The 19,713-nt window shown below is 46.7% G+C and overlaps 1 protein-coding gene across 4 annotated transcripts in view; it reads right to left on the bottom strand.

The window, feature by feature from the left end:
• LOC106604740 (phospholipid-transporting ATPase 11C) overlaps positions 1-19,713 on the bottom strand; it is a 66,660-nt gene that overhangs the window by 14,363 nt on the left and 32,584 nt on the right. For all 4 annotated transcript variants that reach the window (XM_014199710.3, XM_014199714.3, XM_014199715.3 and 1 more), the window contains exons 2-18: positions 18,456-18,575; positions 17,001-17,090; positions 11,631-11,711; positions 10,881-10,988; positions 10,262-10,390; positions 8,824-8,912; positions 7,882-7,932; positions 7,386-7,450; positions 7,219-7,300; positions 3,802-3,952; positions 3,339-3,536; positions 1,851-2,021; positions 1,213-1,406; positions 1,006-1,077; positions 828-901; positions 623-726; positions 167-348 (exon numbers count right to left, since the gene is read on the bottom strand). In XM_014199710.3, coding sequence (XP_014055185.1) covers positions 167-348; positions 623-726; positions 828-901; positions 1,006-1,077; positions 1,213-1,406; positions 1,851-2,021; positions 3,339-3,536; positions 3,802-3,952; positions 7,219-7,300; positions 7,386-7,450; positions 7,882-7,932; positions 8,824-8,912; positions 10,262-10,390; positions 10,881-10,988; positions 11,631-11,711; positions 17,001-17,090; positions 18,456-18,575 — 1,961 coding nt within the window. The remainder of the gene's footprint in view (positions 1-166; positions 349-622; positions 727-827; positions 902-1,005; positions 1,078-1,212; positions 1,407-1,850; positions 2,022-3,338; positions 3,537-3,801; positions 3,953-7,218; positions 7,301-7,385; positions 7,451-7,881; positions 7,933-8,823; positions 8,913-10,261; positions 10,391-10,880; positions 10,989-11,630; positions 11,712-17,000; positions 17,091-18,455; positions 18,576-19,713) is intronic.

Here is a 19,713-nt window from a genome sequence, read left to right as displayed (position 1 = left end):
TTCATACTGGTCCCCCGTGGGAATCGAACCCACAACCCTGGCGTTGCAAACACCATGCTCTACCAACTGAGCCACACATTTAGTGCACTACTTGTGACCAGGGCCCATAGGGTGCCATCTGGGACACAGCCTGAGAGTTAACCCTGAGCTGACTGTGTCCACCCACCTGTCCTCCACAGCGGTAGCTCCGATCAGGCTCATCCCAGTCTCCACCTGGTTGTAGACAGCCATGAGTTTCTCCTCTCGGTCATCCAGGGCCAGCCTGGCTTCCCTCAGCCCTGCGTCTGCCTGGGCGTACTCTTCAGAACTCAGCAGCTTGTAGGCCACACACAGCGTCCGGTAGCCTTCCTGAGATATGGCACAAACACACACACACAAGTCGTAAGTTACCAGTCAACACGAGCAAACACTCTAGCTGTGCGTTTTATAAATGTGCGAAATCTAGACTTTCAATGTACCTGTTGCATCTGGTAAATAAATTAGGACCGTAAAACGTTCGTCTTAAATCAATGTACACAAACAAAAAATGGTAGCCTTCCTGGGAGACCTTAGACAAATGCACAGACGTACAAAGTCACTGTATAAACATGAAGTTAGTGAAGCGAATGGGGCAGAGACCCACCGTAGCGTTGCGCTCCACGTGCATGTGTATCCTGTCCACCTCCTCCTGCCTGACACGGGGGAAGATGGAGGAGTCGGCCCCCTTACAGAACAGCATGATGTCCCCTGAGCAACCAACACAGCCAGGACACGTCAGGACTGGGGTTACAACACACAAAACTAAAAGCTAATAGACTAAAAAAGCTGTCGGTTCATTTCAATCTCACCGCATTTGGATCGGACTATTACGCTCATACGCCTTCTCACGGGGTCAAAGTTCAACACATGAAGCAGCTCGTACCTGCGAGGGGAAATCAGATGGCCATGTCAATCAAAAGGAGAATGTTGAATGATAAATTAAATCCGTTAATAACATGAATCAAAACTCATCACTTGTTGACTTACGTTTCAACATCTTTCTCTCTGTTCATCACTCTCATGTTCTTGCTCTCCATACCTAAGAACGTGAAACCATACCTATAGATGGCGACAAAGACAAGAAAGTGAGCCGCACTGATTACACAACACACTAATCAAACCAAATCCACATGGAAGTTCATTTGTGTGATGGATTGATTGATGAATAACAGTGGCACAGGCCCTGTCCCTTACTTCATGGCTCCCTTGACCAGTGCCACCTCGTCGGGTGAGGAGGCGATGAAGCCCCTGAGCTCTGCAGGGTGGACCATCTCTCCGTCCAGCACGCCGTCCACCCGGTCCCCAACGCCGTCCTCCTGACCCGTAGACTCCTTGACCTGCACCGTGTGGCACAAACACAGAGCCCGCAGGAACAGCTCCTCCTCCTCCTGAAAACACACAGACGCACGTTACTTATTGTACTGTGTGCCATTTACCAGAGGTGCATTCATTAAGAACCAAAACGCAAAATGGGCTGAACTTGTCCAATAAGAAACTATTGTTTTTGTTGCAAAACGTTTTTTTTCTACAGTGTGCAAATGAATGTTAGAATGAATACACCATTTGGTATGTACTTTTATATGGCACAGTAACAGTTTACATTATTTCACGACCTAACAACTTCTGTGTCTATGGGCTGCAGAGTTCAAACTACTGGCCATTAATCACACTGGATCTGTCACAGGTTATGTTAGGTCACATGTGATGCTTGTTATTCTGTCAGGTGACCTCTGTGATTCCACCAGCACACTGGGCCATTTGATGCCCCTATGTTGGCATGCCTGACTGGCACAGTGATGAGGGGGAGGGCAGATAACTAGTCCTTCACCCACCCTGCCAGCCTTCTGCTGCAGCATGCTCACGGGTCCATCTGTGACACAGAAGCCGTCCAGCTCGGTACTCGAGTCACGATTCTTGTACTGGAAGCCGTCGATGCAGCACTCGATGAACTCCATGCTGTTCTGGGTCAGAGTGCCCGTCTTGTCCGTGAACACATACTCCACCTAGAGGACACAATGGGAAACTGCAGGGTCAGACAAATACCATTTTCACACAATCAAAATGTTTTAATCAAGCCCTTTCTACATCAGATGTCACAAAGTGCTTATACAGAAACCCAGCCTAAAACCCCAAACAGCAAGATGTAGAAGCAAGGTGGTTAGGAAATACTCTAGAAAGTCAGGAAGCTAGGAAGAAACCAGGCTCTGAGGGGTGCCCAGTCCTCTTCTGGCTGTGCCGGGTGGAGATAAGAGTTCATGGCCATTAAGGCCAGATCGTTCTTCTAGAGGTTCATAGATGACCAGCAGGGTCAAATAATAATCACAGTGGGTGCAACAGGTCAGCGTCTCAGGAGTAAATGTAAGTTGGCTTTTCAGAGAGCCACACTACGGAGCCAAACCAAGCCAAGTCAATCTGTACTGGGCTGGCTTGGATAGGCATCTACCATAGTTCCTGGAACCATGCTGGAGAGGACAATGTGAATAGAAAATATCTGCACCAGCACAGTACATTTCAGGTTCGGACCTATAGTGAGAATCAGGGGTGTACTCATTAGTCCAAACAGTTGCAAAACAGAACGTTTTGTAACTAAAACGAGGGTTTCTATTGGGGAAAAAAACAATTTTGCAACAGAATTGGCGTAATGGACAGGCATGTGAGACTCTTCCAGGGTTGTAAAAAAATAAATAAAAAAAATAAATAAAACTTTGCGCAATTAACGGCTGTGAACAATAAGAATGGGCAATTAATCCCTGAGAGTTACACCGCATAAATCTCGTTGACCAAGCATCATCTTTAATTGAAGTAATCATCGGGCAAACCAACCGTGACTGATCTGCAACACCCCTGTTTGAGTCGGAGGTTGGAGTTGGGAAGGCACAGCCAATCAAGGCATATTAAGACCAGTTAGACCATTTGAAGAATGTTGTTCATGTGGGTTTAGGGTCATCATTCCACCAAAGACTGGGGCCGAGAGCAGAGAGGCCCTAGATCTCTAATAAACCTACGGTCTCGTTTGAATACTGAAATGCATCTCCACTTACCCTCTTCCCTTTGAGGTAATCACTGATCTAACATGACTGGGTAACTGAGAGTTCCATTGCAGTATATAGCTAGCTTTTCACAAATCCAGTCATTTAAGATAAGTGATTACTTCAAGAAAAGGAGAAAGGAATGATGCATCAAAGTATTCAAACAGGGTGGATATCTGGCCAACTAGCTACAGAAATTTGGTGGGAATCTGCAATGATAACTACCTCCTTTGGAAGAGTGGTTTTGGGTCTTATCAACGCTAAATTGGTTCCATATCTTTAACTCCTGACCTGTCCTAGCTCCTCGTTGAGGTCAGAGGTGTTGACCAGAGCCCCTTCCTGGATCTCGGGGTCGAAGAAGTCCTTGTCCCAGGAGATGAAGAAGGAGCCCAGGAACTTTTGCATCTCCACCGTCACGTACATGGACACGGGGATGATGAAGTTGAACAGCACCATGAACGACAGGAAGTCAGTAAACATATTCAGGTACTGGGGGAGAGAGGGGTGAACACAGGGAACAGTGTTAAAACACTTCCACAAACTGAAGTGCCCTTTGTAGAAAAAAACACACTCGTATAATGCAGTGCTAGAAGCCATCGGTGTAATGTGACTCTGGGTCAATGAAATGTGCCTAAAAGGCTCACCATAAGGCATTAAGTTGCATTTGAGACTGACTACAGTCAGCAGAGTGCATTATTCGGTATTAAACTATATTTGTCTGTGTAAAGTATTTTTAGCTGCGTGAAGGCCTCACCAGGTTGGCATCTTTCTCCTTCTGCGTCTTCTGGTTGTACCAGGGCTCTTCCTGGCCTGGTTGGCTCTGCCACACGTATTTGAGCGTGGTGCACACCAGGGCCTTGCTCACCAGGATACACAGGTACACCAGCAGGAAGGCATTGATAGATCTGAAACACGAGTATTAACAACCTGAAAATATACATCCACTTTGTGAAACATCTACTCCATATATATCTACTCCATATATCTATCTATATCTATATCTATATCTATATATGTAGATATATATACACACACACACCTCTGATATTTGTGTGAAGGGACACCTAATCAACTTTCTAACTGCCCCAGCTTCCTTCAATTGATCTTTGTTCCAGTGTTGTGTTTGAGACCACCTAAAGCGAGACCAATTCAAGACCAAGACCGGAGCAAATCAAGTCTGGTGGGTCGAAACCAAGACTGGCGGAGGGGGGACACAAGGGGTCCGAGACCGAGTCAAGACCAGAAAAATATAAGTCCAATTCAAGACCACGAGTAAACTTTGTCAAATCACCACCATAAAGTTCAAAATGTCCAGCATTTCTGTGTTCATCTTTCAGAACATACAGATTCTTTAGACATTCAAAATAGTGAAAAAATGCATGCTGATGGAAAACAGTCACAAATGATTACTAACCTAAACACAGTGGGGAACGAGCCCTCCTACGCCTTCAGAGAAGGCCTAAGGATTTATAAAATAATTATTCATATAATGACAATTATATTATTATTTTCAATGATGTTCTGATTTAATCTTGTGAGATTTTGTTGTAAAGGAAAGAGTTAACACTGAAGAGGAAAAAAAAGATTGAATCAGGATTTTTCTTTGTTGGTCTCCGGGGAGAGATAAATCTAGCTAAGTCAGCTATCAGAAGCTAGATAAAGGCATCTGCCATTCAACTGTATTAGGACAACATTTTGGAGTGACAGTGGAATCAACCTATCACATTTTGACTTAATGCGCGGGACCGTTTTTACAAAAACGTCTGCCTTGAAATCCAACAGTTTAGTGTGCAGCGGCTGCAGCAGGTGTTATCAAGGAGGATGTTGTTTTTTAGTTTATTAGCTTCTCCCTTTTCAAGAATAACTTTCAACAAGAAGTTAAGTTTCAAATGATCATCTAGTGAGTGGAACTGTGTTTATTGCAGCCTGCTGTTGTCAGCCATCTCTTTGAAAATAACTTGTGTGAAAGAAACATCGTTGCATTTACAGTGGAACTAACAGCATTTTAGCAACATGACATTTTAGGAAGAATGACTATTATTATTATTTTTTTAATTACATTTTCTGACAAGCGACCAAATCACTGTAGATATGGTAATTTTCATAAATTCTTATAACGTTTGGGAATTACGTGTACTAAAGGCATTTGTGAAAATTCTATAGCAATATAGAGTGGGAAAGTGGCCGTGCGTTTGGACAATTAATAGACACTGCAGTCTACACAGACCAGTGCGCTATAGCCAATCAGAACTACAGTAGGCCTTTATACAAACAAGCCACACGGGCTGCCATCATTCACTTGGAACAGGACTGTGTATTTACAGGCCGTTACAACAGCGCGACTTCAGACCATTAGAACGCATTCGCCAAAAGCCACAAAAAGCATCTGAATGGATTCGTGTAAATATGTAAACACCACGGGAGTCCTCTTTCAATTGAGAACTTTACAGTCCCGTTGATCAAACAACCATGAAAAAAGGTAGGCCCTCTCCCCATCAGTTATGCACATCAACAACAAGATCAACTAATGGTGAATTATATCAATCGTGCCTTGAACTGCATCCATGTATTCTGCCAACAATGCCTTAGTGTACGTTATGGAACGCTGAATCAAATAGAACCTATTTTTAAAAACGCTTATAAAGTTGATTTTGTAGCATAAACTGGGAATTTGATATTTGTGGCTGATAATATGATTGTCCTTTTCATATCTGCAAAGTAGTTAAAACGTTACTTTGTGTGCTTTACGTGAAGTAATAGTTGTACAATTCAATTGGGAAATGCTTAATGGTTGTGTTTTTGTATTCTGATTGGGACCTACTATGTCAGAGTTTATGGACTGCTTATCCTTTAACATCATGCTATATGTGACTGCTCTCATTCCATCGGCCCTATGCAGTGGTATAGTGGTGCCAGGTACACTCAGATCTTGCCAAAAATGTTCTCAAACGGCCCACCTAACGAAGGAAAGACACCTTGTGTGAAATATCCTGTGTTCTCCTGTTTTTTTAATGAGTTTTCCTATCCATTTTTCAGATTTTCACTCTCAAAAATCACAATTTGTTTTAATAGAAAAATACTAAACTTTAACGGTCTAAGTCCACAACAATGCTTGAACCACATCAATCTGATTGGGTGGGCTTGTCAGGGCCTGGCTCCCAAATGGGTGGGCCTCTGTCCACCCAGGCCCATCCATGTCTACGCCCCCTGATGCAAACAGCGCATGATGACAAATGCACATTACAAATAGTCTTCTAATCAACACTTCGGACTAAACTTTTTAAAAACCTGGTTCGCATACCCATTGTTGCCTTAATTAGCATTTACTGGTCGATATAAAGTTGAAACGTCTTCCCTACTCGCATCATTCTTCTGTGAACTGCTCCGTGCCAAAACCAGTTGAGAGCTGCACACTTGCTGCCTGCAGATGATATGCGGCACGCGTGTGAATATATGTCACGTGCTTTGCGATTGTTTAGGCTACTTTGTGCAGGATTTCTCTATTGTACTACATAAGCGATAAGCCGTATACATCCACTACTTTGTTACGCATCAGCAGGGATTAAGAAGTGAGTATATGCAATACCCACTGAAAAAAAAGGGAAGTAATAGTTGCATTGAACTGTGGGTAGACAGCTTATACCGGAGTATACCCTCCACTACACGGCTGGCCTTTTGTGTTTTACAAAAAGTGCACTCCTACATGAGTGAGCTAGTATTACGCTCGATGTCCTTTCAGAATCACGGTCTATAGGTTCTCCACTGTACTAACCTGTCGTCACACACTGAAAGCCTATAAGTTCACCACTGCTGTAACATGTCTATAATAGATATAAAAGCTGTTAAGACACTGTATTCATGTTTGAAGAAAGGAGTATATAATATATATATTTGGCCTGGCAAAGCAGTTTTATGCGCTGACTGAATGGAAGCTGATAATTTTTTTACTCAGCTGGTCTCTGGAAGAAATTAAGAGTCCTCACTGTCCGAGATCGAGTTAAAACCAAGTACAAACGTATCCGACACAAGACCGAGACACTCAACATGTGGTCTTGAGACCGGTCTAGAGTATTACAACACGGCTTTGTTCCCCTGTGGTTAAACCCCAATTATAGCCCCTCATTGATACATCCGATTGTCCTTTTCTCTAATTATCTTTGCCCGCCCTTACTTCTCCACCACAGATCGCTTCTGGGACTTCCCCTGGTAGTTCAGAGCCATTTTGGTTTCCATGCCAGAGTACACTGCAACTCCTAGAAGAAGAAGGAGAGTTGGTCAGGACAGGCTCACACGGTGACCATCATTCAGACCCTCATTTGCATTAAACAATTGAGTCACCATAAATCTTCTGAGTATTCTTCAAGGTAGCGCCTTTCAGGAGGAGATTCTCAGGACCCAAAGACCTGAGGAACACCACACAAAGAGAAAGTCACAAACCTTCTCCAAAAATACCAAGACCCCTCCCTTGCCCTTGCCTAATACTATCAATGGATAAGTGCAGTCTTGAGTTGACGTCTACTCTGCCCCAAATGTTCTTGTGAAGGACACAGAACGACATCTTTTATAAGATCATTACAAAGCGGCCCGTTGACAAACGCTTCAGAGAGCACTTTGGAAGCGCTGCCCTGAGTCTGGGCCAGGTCCAATATTACTTTCATGCTCGTTTGGAGTTATGGATCAATGAAATAATGATTTGGTGGTTATACAAAAGGGAAAAGACAAGAGTGCTTAAACGACTACGCTTTCATTCCTTTTTTTTTTGACTGCGGTACCGGAGGAGGGGGTAACTAGGGAGGAGGGGGTAACTAGGGAGGGGACTGGCCAGCACGCTTACCTCACAGCAGGCTCCTGGTCATTCTTGTAGATGTGCATACGCCCCACAAACCTGTAGAAACACAGACCCTCATTAATGCACTACCCAATGGCAGATGCTCTATTTGATCTCATCTCACGATGGACCTGAACTGAAGCAACTGTGTAATGGGCTAGAAATGGTCAATTTGAATATTTTCTGTTATCAGAAAGAAACACACTGATAACTAATACTATCTGCAGCACAGGGACTAGTCAGATGTAAAACTATCACAACGCCATATGCTGATCACCAGGACTTTGCATAGACTGCACCAATTAAGAGCGAGCTAATATGATGGGTGGTTTGTCCGACAGCACGCTGGGACTGCAACTCTGTTTTATTGATTGTGAAAAGGAGCAGCATCTGGTGTCTTCAGTTCCTTAGGCTGTCTGAAACGTCACTGATGTATTTATGGCGCCAAAATTGTACTGTAACGGCCGCTCCTTGGCCATAGGTGGCGCCAAACCACTAAGTCTCTGGAGAGACTACAGCTGTTCAAATGACTGGGTCTGTTCCTCTATGCAGCACGGGCCAAATCTAACTGAACTTTCCCTTCAATTCCTGGCCAGTCTCTTCCACAAATCAGGTTTACTAACAGTCCAACACCGCTAATAAGAACCTGTCAGAGAGCTAGAAAGCGTATAGCGTGCCAACACTCTACCTAATGACACTGTTGCTATTAAAATGTCATCGGGACATTCCCGATTGACAGTTGATTAAAACCCTACACCTAACAAATCAGTGTGCACATGTTTTTACAGTCCAGGGACAGTTTTCACAAAGCCTCTCGGAGTAGAAGTGCTGATCTATGATCAGTATTGGCTTTCAGATCATTGTATAGACTGGGGGGAGAACTGATCCGATATCAGCACTGCTACTCAGAGCTCTGCGTGAGGAACACGCGAGGAGGACAGAGCCTACTTGTAGAGGTCAGGCTGCGGCTGCTCGCACTCCACGGTGGCGCTGAGAGACTCCAGGCCCTTCTCTGTGTCTGGCACTGTGTAGTGTGTCTGAGAGAGACCGAGAGAGAGAGAGACCGAGAGAGAGAGAGTGAGTGCTGACTATTTCAGGTCATCATTGCAACACACACACACACACACACACACACACAGTCACGCACACTAACACACATCGACGGGGCTGTAGTGGAGTGGGTCGAGAGCTTCAAGTTTCTCGGTGTCCACATCACTAAGGAATTATCATGGTCCACACACACCCACACAGTTGTGACGAGGGCACAACGACACCTCTTCCCCCTCAGGAGGCTGCAAAGATTTGGCATGGGCCCTCAGATCCTCAAAACGTTCTACAGCTACACCTTCGAGAGCATCTTTACCGGCCGTGTCACCGGTTGGTACGGCAACTGGCATCCGACCGCAAGGCAGTGCAGAGGGTAGTGCGTACGGCCCAGTACATCACTGGGGTCCGAGCTCCCTGCCATCCAGAACGTCTATACCAGGCGGTGTCAGAGGAATGCCCTAAAAACTGTTAAAGACTACAGCCACAGACCATTCTCTCTGCTACTGCACGACAAGCGGTACCAGTGCACCAAGTCTGGAAGTAGCAGGACCCTGATCAGTTTCTACCACCAAGCCATAAGACTGCTCTGAACAAGACTGCTAATCAGAGGTCTACCCAGATGACCTGCATTGACCTTGTTCTGCACTGACTATGTACACACACACACACACTGGACTCTACCCACAGTGACGGCCCTCCCACAGTGACGGCCCTCCCACAGTGACGGCCGTATTCTTTCTCTCTGCTCTTGTTTTGCTTAATAGGATGTCGGTGGGCGGAACTGGGAGGGTCATCAGTAAAATGGGACACACCTGGGACTCTCTCCACCCAGACACACCGTTTTTTGGTTGTGGCATTTTGGGGCTTTTGTGTTAATTTGTTTTGGTACCTCAACACCCCTCATTATCACCATCTACGCACACATCCACTCACTTACACTACTGACTACACACACATATTTTTACTTGGATATAGTTCACTTTATTTCCTAAATATGTTTGTTATTTCTTTATCTCCGCATTGCCTCCCTCTTTGTTACAGGCTACGAGCCATTTCGTAACACCACACATACTGACACCGACGCGCCAACATACACTTTCACATATGCTGAGACATACACTGTCTATAATCTATTTTTTACTCTGCATTGTTGGCAATGTACCATAAGTAAAAATGTCACTGTTCGTCTACACCTGTTGTTTACGAAGCACGTGACAAATGCCTGGATTTGGAAGAGGAGAGGAACGGAGTGATGGCAGACTGAAAGCGATGTCATGCCCCTACAGACCACACGTCTCAACAGCACCATGACACTGGTGTTCCTGCAGCAGCACTCCACCTTATGGTTGGACTCCCCGTCCAGACTGGCCGTGGTGACAAAGCAGGTGTCGTCCTCCCGGCTGGACTGCAGCAGGATGAGGTCACAGGGAAAGGTCTCATCCTCCACCACCTCCACCACATCCCCGACCTAGTGGAACATAGAACACGTAGAGGCGAGGCCCATCCCAAATCCACCAATAGTCCCCTATGCACATGTGAAGGTCTGAGAGGATTGGCTTGGTATACGCAATGGTGAAACTTCCACCGTCCTAGCCTACGAGGGAAAGGTGGAGCCGTTTCCAAATTGCTTATACCTGTCAAATCCACACAGATCTACACAGTTCCAATGTGCATAGGGAGGTCTAGAGGTCAATTTGGGATTGGGCCATAAAAGCATTGTAAATCTAAACGACTGAAATACCTGGGGCATAAGAGCATTGTAAATCTATACATGACTGAAATACCATCCACCTTCCTTCATTCACAATTACCTACTTAAGGTTACCATATGGTACAGTGCAGCAACACTATGAAAAACACTGGAACATGCCAAGATGCCAACTACCTCTCCTTCCCCTCCACCCCGTCCCGCGTCCCCAAGGGGATATTTATTTCCAGGGGACTTGCTGAAAAGGTACCTTGATCTTCTCGCTCTCCTTGCGTGCTCTCCGGCCGTCCTCCAGCACCGTCACCGGGTACTTATTCACCTCATTGTCTGCCTTGTGCCGCAGCCAGTCCTCATAACCCTGAGAGAGATGGAGGACGGGAGGGAGAGCGACACACACCGTCTTTTTAGTACGGAACTGACTGCAGGTCTGTGTTCACCTCGCCCAGTCTACAGAGAGCCTCCCCTGGTGTCCCACTTCAAAGCCTGGATAAAGGTAGCAGCATCGCTAGCTGCCATCAATGTGTCCCATATAGGAAGTCCACCCTCCATTGTGCATTTCAAAAAGCCCTAGCAGCAGGCCACCAGAAAAGCCAATCCCTAAAACAATACATCTAAAAAGCTGGAACACAGCTGCAGCAGACAAAGAGACAATATACTAGAGACTGTCACACCATTTGGTCATGTTCTCCAGACAACTGGCATTGACCTGCACAGCCAGCATTACTTTGGCTGTGACAGAAAAAAAGAACAAAGCATTTGAAATGATTCAATATTTCACCCCGCCAAAATATACGCATTTAAAGGGAAAGGTATTTAATTAAAACCGTGGGAGAGAGGCGGCGGAGAGATGCATAGAGGGGCTATAAAAGGGACCATAGAAATGTAATTTGTAGAATGTGAAAAGCCCGTTTAGAATGGGTATGTTCATTCTAGTAATTGTTATATTTCTAAGTGGGGTCGGGGGTAGTGAATTCAAAATGGCGACAGTGTCATGTCTTACCTGTTTAATGGCTGTTACTGTGATGACGAAGAACAATGGCAGGCCACTAGTGACTGGGCTGGTGGGGGTGTCTACAATCACCTGTAGAAAAGAATAACAGACTCATTATGGACTATACCATTCAGATAATAAAGCCTTATGATAAGACAAGATACTTTTCTACTAATAGGTCTAATAACGCTTTGTTTTTTAAAAAAGAGAGAGGAGATGTCTCAGGAGTGGTGCAGTGAAAGAGTCATTTCCAAGGCCATTTCTTAGACGAGAATACATTGTATGGAAAAAGAATAACATTGGACAGGTTACAACAGATGCGTCGAGCACACGGGCGGGGCACTCCCACATAAATACAGGTTGTAGTGCATGTCGGCCTGAGTATACGCATGCGCGCGCACGTGTGTGTGTGTGTGTGTGTGTGTGTGTGTGTGTGCCAGTCTCGGCTCCACAGCACCTAATCTCTCCTCTCTCCGTCCAACAGAGAGACATTTTGTACCGAGACAGAGTAGGAGAAGAACCCAAGCAGCTTGGACCTGCAGGACACCTAATTAAGTGGGCCAGGGCAACAGTGGTCTTTAATCTAAAACCACACGGGGGCTGGTTCCTGCTGCCTGCCTGGTGCCAACAGAACACGGAGCAGGCCCTGTCCTGCTGGGCTGCTGAGAGCCGTGCTGGACAGCAGGCCAGGGGCACTACAGAAATCTTGTGTGTGTGTGCGCTCACGTACAGGAATCTGGCCACTAATGAGCCTGGAGCCGAGAGAGAGAGAGAGAGGGTGCCTGAACAGGGCCACTCAGGTAATCCCAAACAACTAGCAGCTCAGGAGCACAGAGAAAAGCTTGACCTTGCAAAAACAGCCCCCAACAACACACAGCCATTGTGTAAGTTCCCGCTTAATGCTGTCACAAGGCGGATTTACCCCCGCTCCCCTGATCCTGCAGCACGCCAGAGGCTTTCAGCAGGCGACAGCGGCTCCCACTGAGCAAGTGGCGCTTGTTACGAAACACACACACAGAGTTGTGCACACACACGCGTATTTGGCATTCAGAGCATGAGCTGTACAAGATGTCAGATGGGTATCAGCTGAGGCAGGAGATGTGATGTGAGCCCCTCTCTCAGGTGTTTCCCTGTGAGCCTGTGAGCGGACTGACAATGAGGAAGTGAAAGAGAACTCGCTGCTCCCTCAGCAACACATCTTTCCACACACACACACACACTTGAGTGCCGACTGCTGTGATTACAGTTAATAATTCAATTAGAAGGCCGAAATGGACTGGTGCACATTGAACCTTCAGCCAGAATGCAGAATCAGGGAACAGACTCTCCATTGTTTCTTTCCCTGGGAGTCAGTCAAAGAAAGGAGGGCGAATGTGAGAGTGAAACCGTCCTCTCCTCTTCTTCTGTGGCTCCAGGTGTTCCCAGCCAGAAATAGAGGCAGCGAGAAGACTTTAATATAATGTGTGGAGCTGGGTTGACCCAGGTGGCAGGTCTCAGTGTTAGAGACTCCTCAGTGGACCAGCCGGTTCCCTCGTGTGATGCAGGAGTTTTATTGAATACTTCTCCCCTCTCGCCTCTCCAGGCCCAGCCCGGACCCTCTCCACCATCAGCAAGACTATGCAGCTGTAACTAATGCTGCCCCCCCAGGCAGGTGATAGATGGTGGGAGCGGTCGAAAGCGCATGTCGTTTTTCGATGTAATAAAAGCCCATCTGGAGGTAGGGAGTGGGCTGGGAGTGGGCTAGACGTGGCCAGTCCAGGCCAATTAATGATATTAAAAGTGTGACTGGCTGTATTGCAGCTGAAAGTGCCGGGGGATGTACGTCCGACAGGGTCAGTCCCACCCGACCGCAAGGCATGATTTAGGTCGCGCCACAATACTGCAGAGTGGCCACTACAGAGTGCACTATATCACACAAACACTCCACACCCATAGCCCCCCCACCACCTGAGCGTTGTTCCCTTCCCCTCCCTCGTACATTTTCTACACTCCACCAAACTTGAATGTCACACATTAATCACAACTACAGACCATACTCCTGCAAATAACCACTAAATAACAGGCCCATTCCTCAAATGTTGATACACCCGTACCTCCATATACACACACACACACACACACAGCACCAAAACCTAGTCATTTAATAGGAACAAGCATTCTGCTATAGGAGGACACCTCCACCGAACTGACGGGTCGGTTAGATCTCTGACACTGATAAAGAGCCCTACATCTGAACAGGGAAGAAGTGTGTCAGAGTGAGTGACAGTCCCTCAGGTCCCAGGGCAGGGGAGGCAGGGGCCTTCTCTCCATCCATCTCTCCAACCCCGCTCCCATTCCATCAGGAGGCAGGCAGCAAAGGCATGCAGAGCTATTTATAGGACAGTGGTGCTTTTTTAATTTTTTTAAACATTTATTTTTAAATCAGGGAGCCAGAGTCTATTTGAGGCTCTCATAAGTACAGGAGGGCTTACAGGAGGGCTTCCTGGCTGCTTAAGTCAGCAGCGCAGAGAGATAGACAATCAGTAACGTGGAGAGAGTGAGAGACTTCTTGCCAAAGGAGAGAGACTTGCCGAGAGCGAGAGACACTCACACACTCGCGACCGGGGCAGGTTTCTCCCTCGTCCACTTGCAGTCTGCGCTGACAGCGAAACACTGCCACGAGGAGAAAACCCCGACACTTGCCGAGGGGCCGAGAGAGAGAGACACTTGCTAATGGAGAGAGAGAGAGAGACACTTGCTAATGGAGAGAGACTTGCGCGCACGCAGGCACGCACAGAGAGAAGAGCGACTCACTAACATGCTGACCACATCGCTCTTGACGCGTGCGCAAGCGTTTCAACGAGTCAGAGACTTGCTGCAAGTGCTGCCTCTCCCATCTCCTCGTTTCTTTACGAGCATGTGCCCACGTGGGTGATTGAATGATGAACTGAGGTCCACACTCCAGTCTAGTTGGTGGTGGTAACGTACTTTAAAGTTGGTTACCAACCACCATATAAAGTCCAGAGAAGACGAAGTTGCCTGAAGGAGGAGAGTTTACTAGAAACTAACTTCGTTTACCCTTTTTTTCTGTGGATTAATTGTTAGTAGAGGACCTTGTGCATTTCAGGTAAAATAACAACCCAATGTTTATATCCCAGGATAAATTAGCTAGCAAAAGCAAGCTAGCTAAATTGCCATACATTTATGATTTTCATCCTGTCCCCAAATTAGTATAGTTGGTTGGGCGCGAGCGGTCTGGTCAGCATGTTAGATAGAGATAAAAGGAAAGGGGGGGGGGGGGTTGTGTGTTTGGATTCTGTTGGCTCATTTGCATGAAGCCTCTGGGGAATTGAAAGGCGCAGGTGTGAAAGTGTGTGTGCGTGCATGTATCGTATGTGTGCGTCTCCCTTTTTCCCCCCCAAGTGACAATGGTAGGCTGTGTGTGGGGGGGAACTGGACGGTAAGGATAAGGCTGGATTAGTAGAAGACAACCACATACCAGGCTGCGTAAACAACGCGAGTGCGCGCACACACACACACATAGACGGCCACATACACATGCAAACAACTTCTTACAAAATCATGACTCACGCGTTTGCACATTTACGTTGCAAATGCTCCTTCAAATCTAACGTGTACACACTACACTGATTTACCACACACTCCAGTACATCTACTGCACACCGAGATGAACCCTCTGATACACTACTCAAACAGGTAAAGGTCAGTGAATAAAAGAGCAGGAAGCGGCTGAGGAGGAGATGATGATTGTGGACTACAGGAAAAAGAGGACCGAGCACACCCCCATTCTCATCGACGGGGCTGTAGTGGAGCAGGTTGAGAGCTTCAAGTTCCTTGGTGTCCACATCACCAACAAACTAACATGGTCCAAGCACAGCAAGACAGTCGTGGAGAGGGCACGACAAAACCTATTTCCCCCCTCAGGAGACTGAAAAGATTTGGCATGGGTCCTCAGATCCTCAAAAGGTTCTACAGCTGCACCATCGAGAGCATCCTGACTGGTTCCTGCCATCCAGGACCTCTATACCAGGCGGTGTCAGAGGAAGGCCCTAAAAATTGTCAAAGACTCCAGCCACCTTAGTCATAGACTGTTCTCTCTGCTAGCGGTAGCAGAGAGTTCTAGGTCCAAGAGGCTTCTAAACAGCTTCAACCCCCAAGCCATAAGACTCCTGAACATCTAATCAAATGGCTACCCAGACTATGTATTGAGACCCCCCCCCCCCTTTACACTGCTGCTACTCTCTGTTGTTACCATCTATGCATAGTCACTTTAATAACTTTACCTACATGTAAATATTACCTCAACTAACCGGTGCCCCCGCACATTGACTCTGTACCCGTACCCCCCTGTATATAGTCTCGCTATTGTTATTTGACTGCTGCTCTTTAATTACTTCTTACTTTTATTTCTTATTCTTATCTGTATTTTTTTTTTTTTTTACTGCATTAATGGTTAGGGGCTCGTAAGTAAGCATTTCACTGTAAGTTGTTGTATATAAATCATAAAATTTGATGATTCCGCTAAAGACAGCAGAGGCGATGAACTGTTGTCAACTGACTAACAAGCTCAGACTTCAGGACTACAGCATCTCGCCAACCCTGTGCCTGCTGCTTCCCAGATCCCATTAGTCCTAGTTCCTTCTGGTTCGTCCAGTGGAATTGAGCCAAAACAGTCCCCATGGGGGTTCCAGTGGAATTGCCATGCCAGTTGTCTGACAGGAACATCAGTGACTACCGGTAGGCTACTGTATTTATACCAGCCAGCCCTCTGTATGCTGAGCCTGTTTACACTGGGGATGGGCTGTTTAGACCTTTAGTTTAAGTTACAGCTGCTAGAGAGAGAGGTGGTTAGTTTCCATCTCCTCAGGTCAGGAGGGGGAAGAGAAAGAGAGCGAGAGAGAGAGAAAGAAAAAGAAAGCGAGGGGGGGAGGAAGAGCAGATTGATGAGGGGGAGGAACATCGCTGGGCAGATCTCTGGGCCTGATAGCGCAGAGGTGGAGGAACAGAGTGGAGCGGCCGTGAGCGCCAAGCCGAGGGATAAACACGTCACCCAGTGCTTTAGCTCAGCCCACTCTCACTTTCCACTCAGCAGAGGAGAAGAGGGCTAGATACACACAAACCATGTACAGCTCTGGCCACACAGACACACGCAGTCCCCGTTTCACAACTGCCACAAATAGGTTACACAGGCAAACAGAGGCTCACTCTCAAAGCACACACAGGCCTGACCACAGGCTGACTGTTTCCCCACATGCCATAAACAGTCAGTTACACCCAGATAGCACGCACACATTGGAACCATTTCACACTTGCCACACAGAGACACTTCCAGTCAACTCACACATAGTTGACTGGAAGTCCCAGACACGCACAACTCACCTGCACCAAAAAGATGATGAGGAAGTAGAAATTGGCGATTCTTCTGAACTGTTCAAACAGATTCTTTGGCAGGAAGTTCCACACCGTGTACTGGAAAGACAAGGAGGGAGTGAGAGAGTGCACCAGTGAAATGACATGAGAATGAAAAGCACAAGTTCCAAACACAACATAGGCCTACCCGGTGAATCCCCGGTCTCTGCAAACCAATACTTTTCTGTTCTTTGACATCAACCTCTTGTCAGGGTAGAGGACTAGTAGGCTATAGGAAGAAAGGCTAAGCTAGGAAAAGGATTAGCGGCATTCAATATTCATCAGTTCCTTCCACTCCGGCTCGGTCTCTGTACTCAGTGAGACGGCGCTAGTGCTGCCTTTCTAAACTGCCTGTGACCCAGTCCTCCTCTCAGCCCTCGGGGGCCTGCAGGTATTCCGTTGATTCGGATTAGAGATTTATCTCCTTAATTCACCCAGCGCTGAATAGAGAGCAGATTACCTTATCGAGTTGGTGGCAGATGGTTTTTAAAAAAAAACATTTTTTAAGTGGGCATAACAGTTGATATTCAACACAGAAGCTGACGCAACACTTATCTTGCCAAATCCATGAGACGGCCCAACAATGCCCCGGTAGTAACTAACACGCCGGACTAAAACATGTGCACACACACACACACACACACACACACACACACACACAGTGTTGAGAGGGGAATGTAGAGGAATGTCTTTGCATAGAGACAGTGCTTAAATGCAGCAGTAGCAGAAAGAGACCATCTCATTTTGCCAGAGAGAAAAGAGTGAGGGGAAAGTAATCAGAGGGGGGGGCATGAGTGAGAGGGCAGGGAGGGAGAGAATATAAAGCGAGCGAGAGATGGCGCAGAGTGAGTAGAGGAGGGGAAAGGAGAAAGAAGGAGCTGTAAGGAACAGAATGATGAAAGGCAGGCGCATGGTAGAAGTGTAAACACTACAGCCAGGGTAACACAGGAGGACGAGAGACATTGATTGGCCCATTCCCAGTGGGACCCTCTGCGCTACTATAAATCCCACTCTCCCCCCAGTCCTTCCTCCCCCTCCTCTACATGATTCTAAACCCCCAGCCAGCCCTCCTCCGACTCACACCCCTAGCCCTGATTTGGGGGGAGGGGGGGCTCATATTGAATCGCCCACCCTGCCTCCTGGTACATTAAATAGTAGCAGTGCATTTCACGGCCACAGACAGAGCTCTCCCGAGACAAATAACGGCCTTCCATTTGGGGAGGAAGACGAGCATGTGGAGAGGGAGCTAGAGAAGACTGCCATTGGAATTCATGACGTGGAGGGAGAGTCGGTGGTGCATAGGTGAGAGTGGGACAGGTGAAAATATTCAAGCATGTGCCGAAACGTCAAAACGCAGACAAGCATCTACTTGTCCGTTTTACGGTGTTGTGCAGACCGCAGGTCGATGGTGTAAGTATATCTTACCTTGGAAGAGACAATCCTGTTGTCACAGAACTTTGGGGGGATGAAAGCGTCGGTGGCGGGACAGGGCCGGTGGCCTACGTAGATGGTCCTGCTGTCTACCCTCCTCTCGTCCCTACCAAACTGTACAGAGATGGAGAGACAGAATTAGAAGACAAATTCAAAGCCACACACACAGTAAATATATTGCTTCAGCAGATATTTAGACTCAACACTGGAACATAGAGGCTAGAAATGTATATTGTATACAGTCTCCTAATACAATGAGCCAGTAGACTAAACACTGGGGGAAATGTGCATCAAGTTCAACACAAAGAGGTCTTGCGCATCACTTCCAAGGTTGGTAAATGAAGATGTAGTCCACATTAACACATGGGGAGGAAAACAAAACAAAAATGAAAACAGTGATACCGCGCTCACCTCTACGATACCACAAACCAGGAAGAATTTCTTTCCTTAACATGCAAGTCTTGCTTAGTCTTTCTAGTCTTTAATATAAATTCAAATCAAGGCCATGAACCAAAATATAATATTAACCAGACGGAGGTGCAGAAATAATTACAAAGGCTCTTTCCAAACTTCAAAATGCAGTGGAGCACCAAAAAGGCTGTTTAACACAAGCCAAGGTCTCACAGGGGACAACGGCAAGTATGACATGGGTCAATTGGCCAAAATGGAGGGTGCACTAGTCCTGTAATGAGTTTCATTTCTTCCCTCTAAGGTGGAGAGTTATTGATGATTAGCAAGTTATAAAGCGCTGCCCCCTGGGGAGAAGCGACTGCTCACACCAGATTTATGAGCGCAGTCATCTCCAGCGCAGATATAGACTGAGGAGGAGGCGGTGCCTCATTTCAAAATCAAACTATTGGTCATGTACACATTTCAGCAGATGTTATAGCGGGTGCAGCGAAAAGCTTATGTCACTAGCACCTAACAATACAGTAAAACATCAAACTGTACACAAATAATCAAACATTTCATTAACAAACAAAAAATAAGATCAGCCTCCCGAGTGAGGCGTCGTTCTAAAGGCACTGCATCGCAGTTGCAGCGTCACTACAGCCTGGGGTTCGGGCCGGTTGGCTGCAGGCTGACTTTGGTTGTCAGTCGAACGGTGTTTCCTCCAACACGTCGGTGCAGCTGGCTTTCCGGGTTAAGCGAGCGCGTGTTAAAAAGCGTGGTTTGGTGGGTCATGTTTCAGAAGACCCACGACTCGACCGTTGCCTCTCCTGAGCCCGCTGGGGAGCTGCAGCGATGAGAC

Source organism: Salmo salar, chromosome 05 (assembly GCF_965601325.2).
Source record: "Salmo salar chromosome 05, fSalSal1, whole genome shotgun sequence".
In the NCBI taxonomy this organism is placed as follows: Eukaryota; Metazoa; Chordata; class Actinopteri; order Salmoniformes; family Salmonidae; genus Salmo; species Salmo salar.
This window is presented reverse-complemented; position numbering and strand designations above follow the sequence as displayed.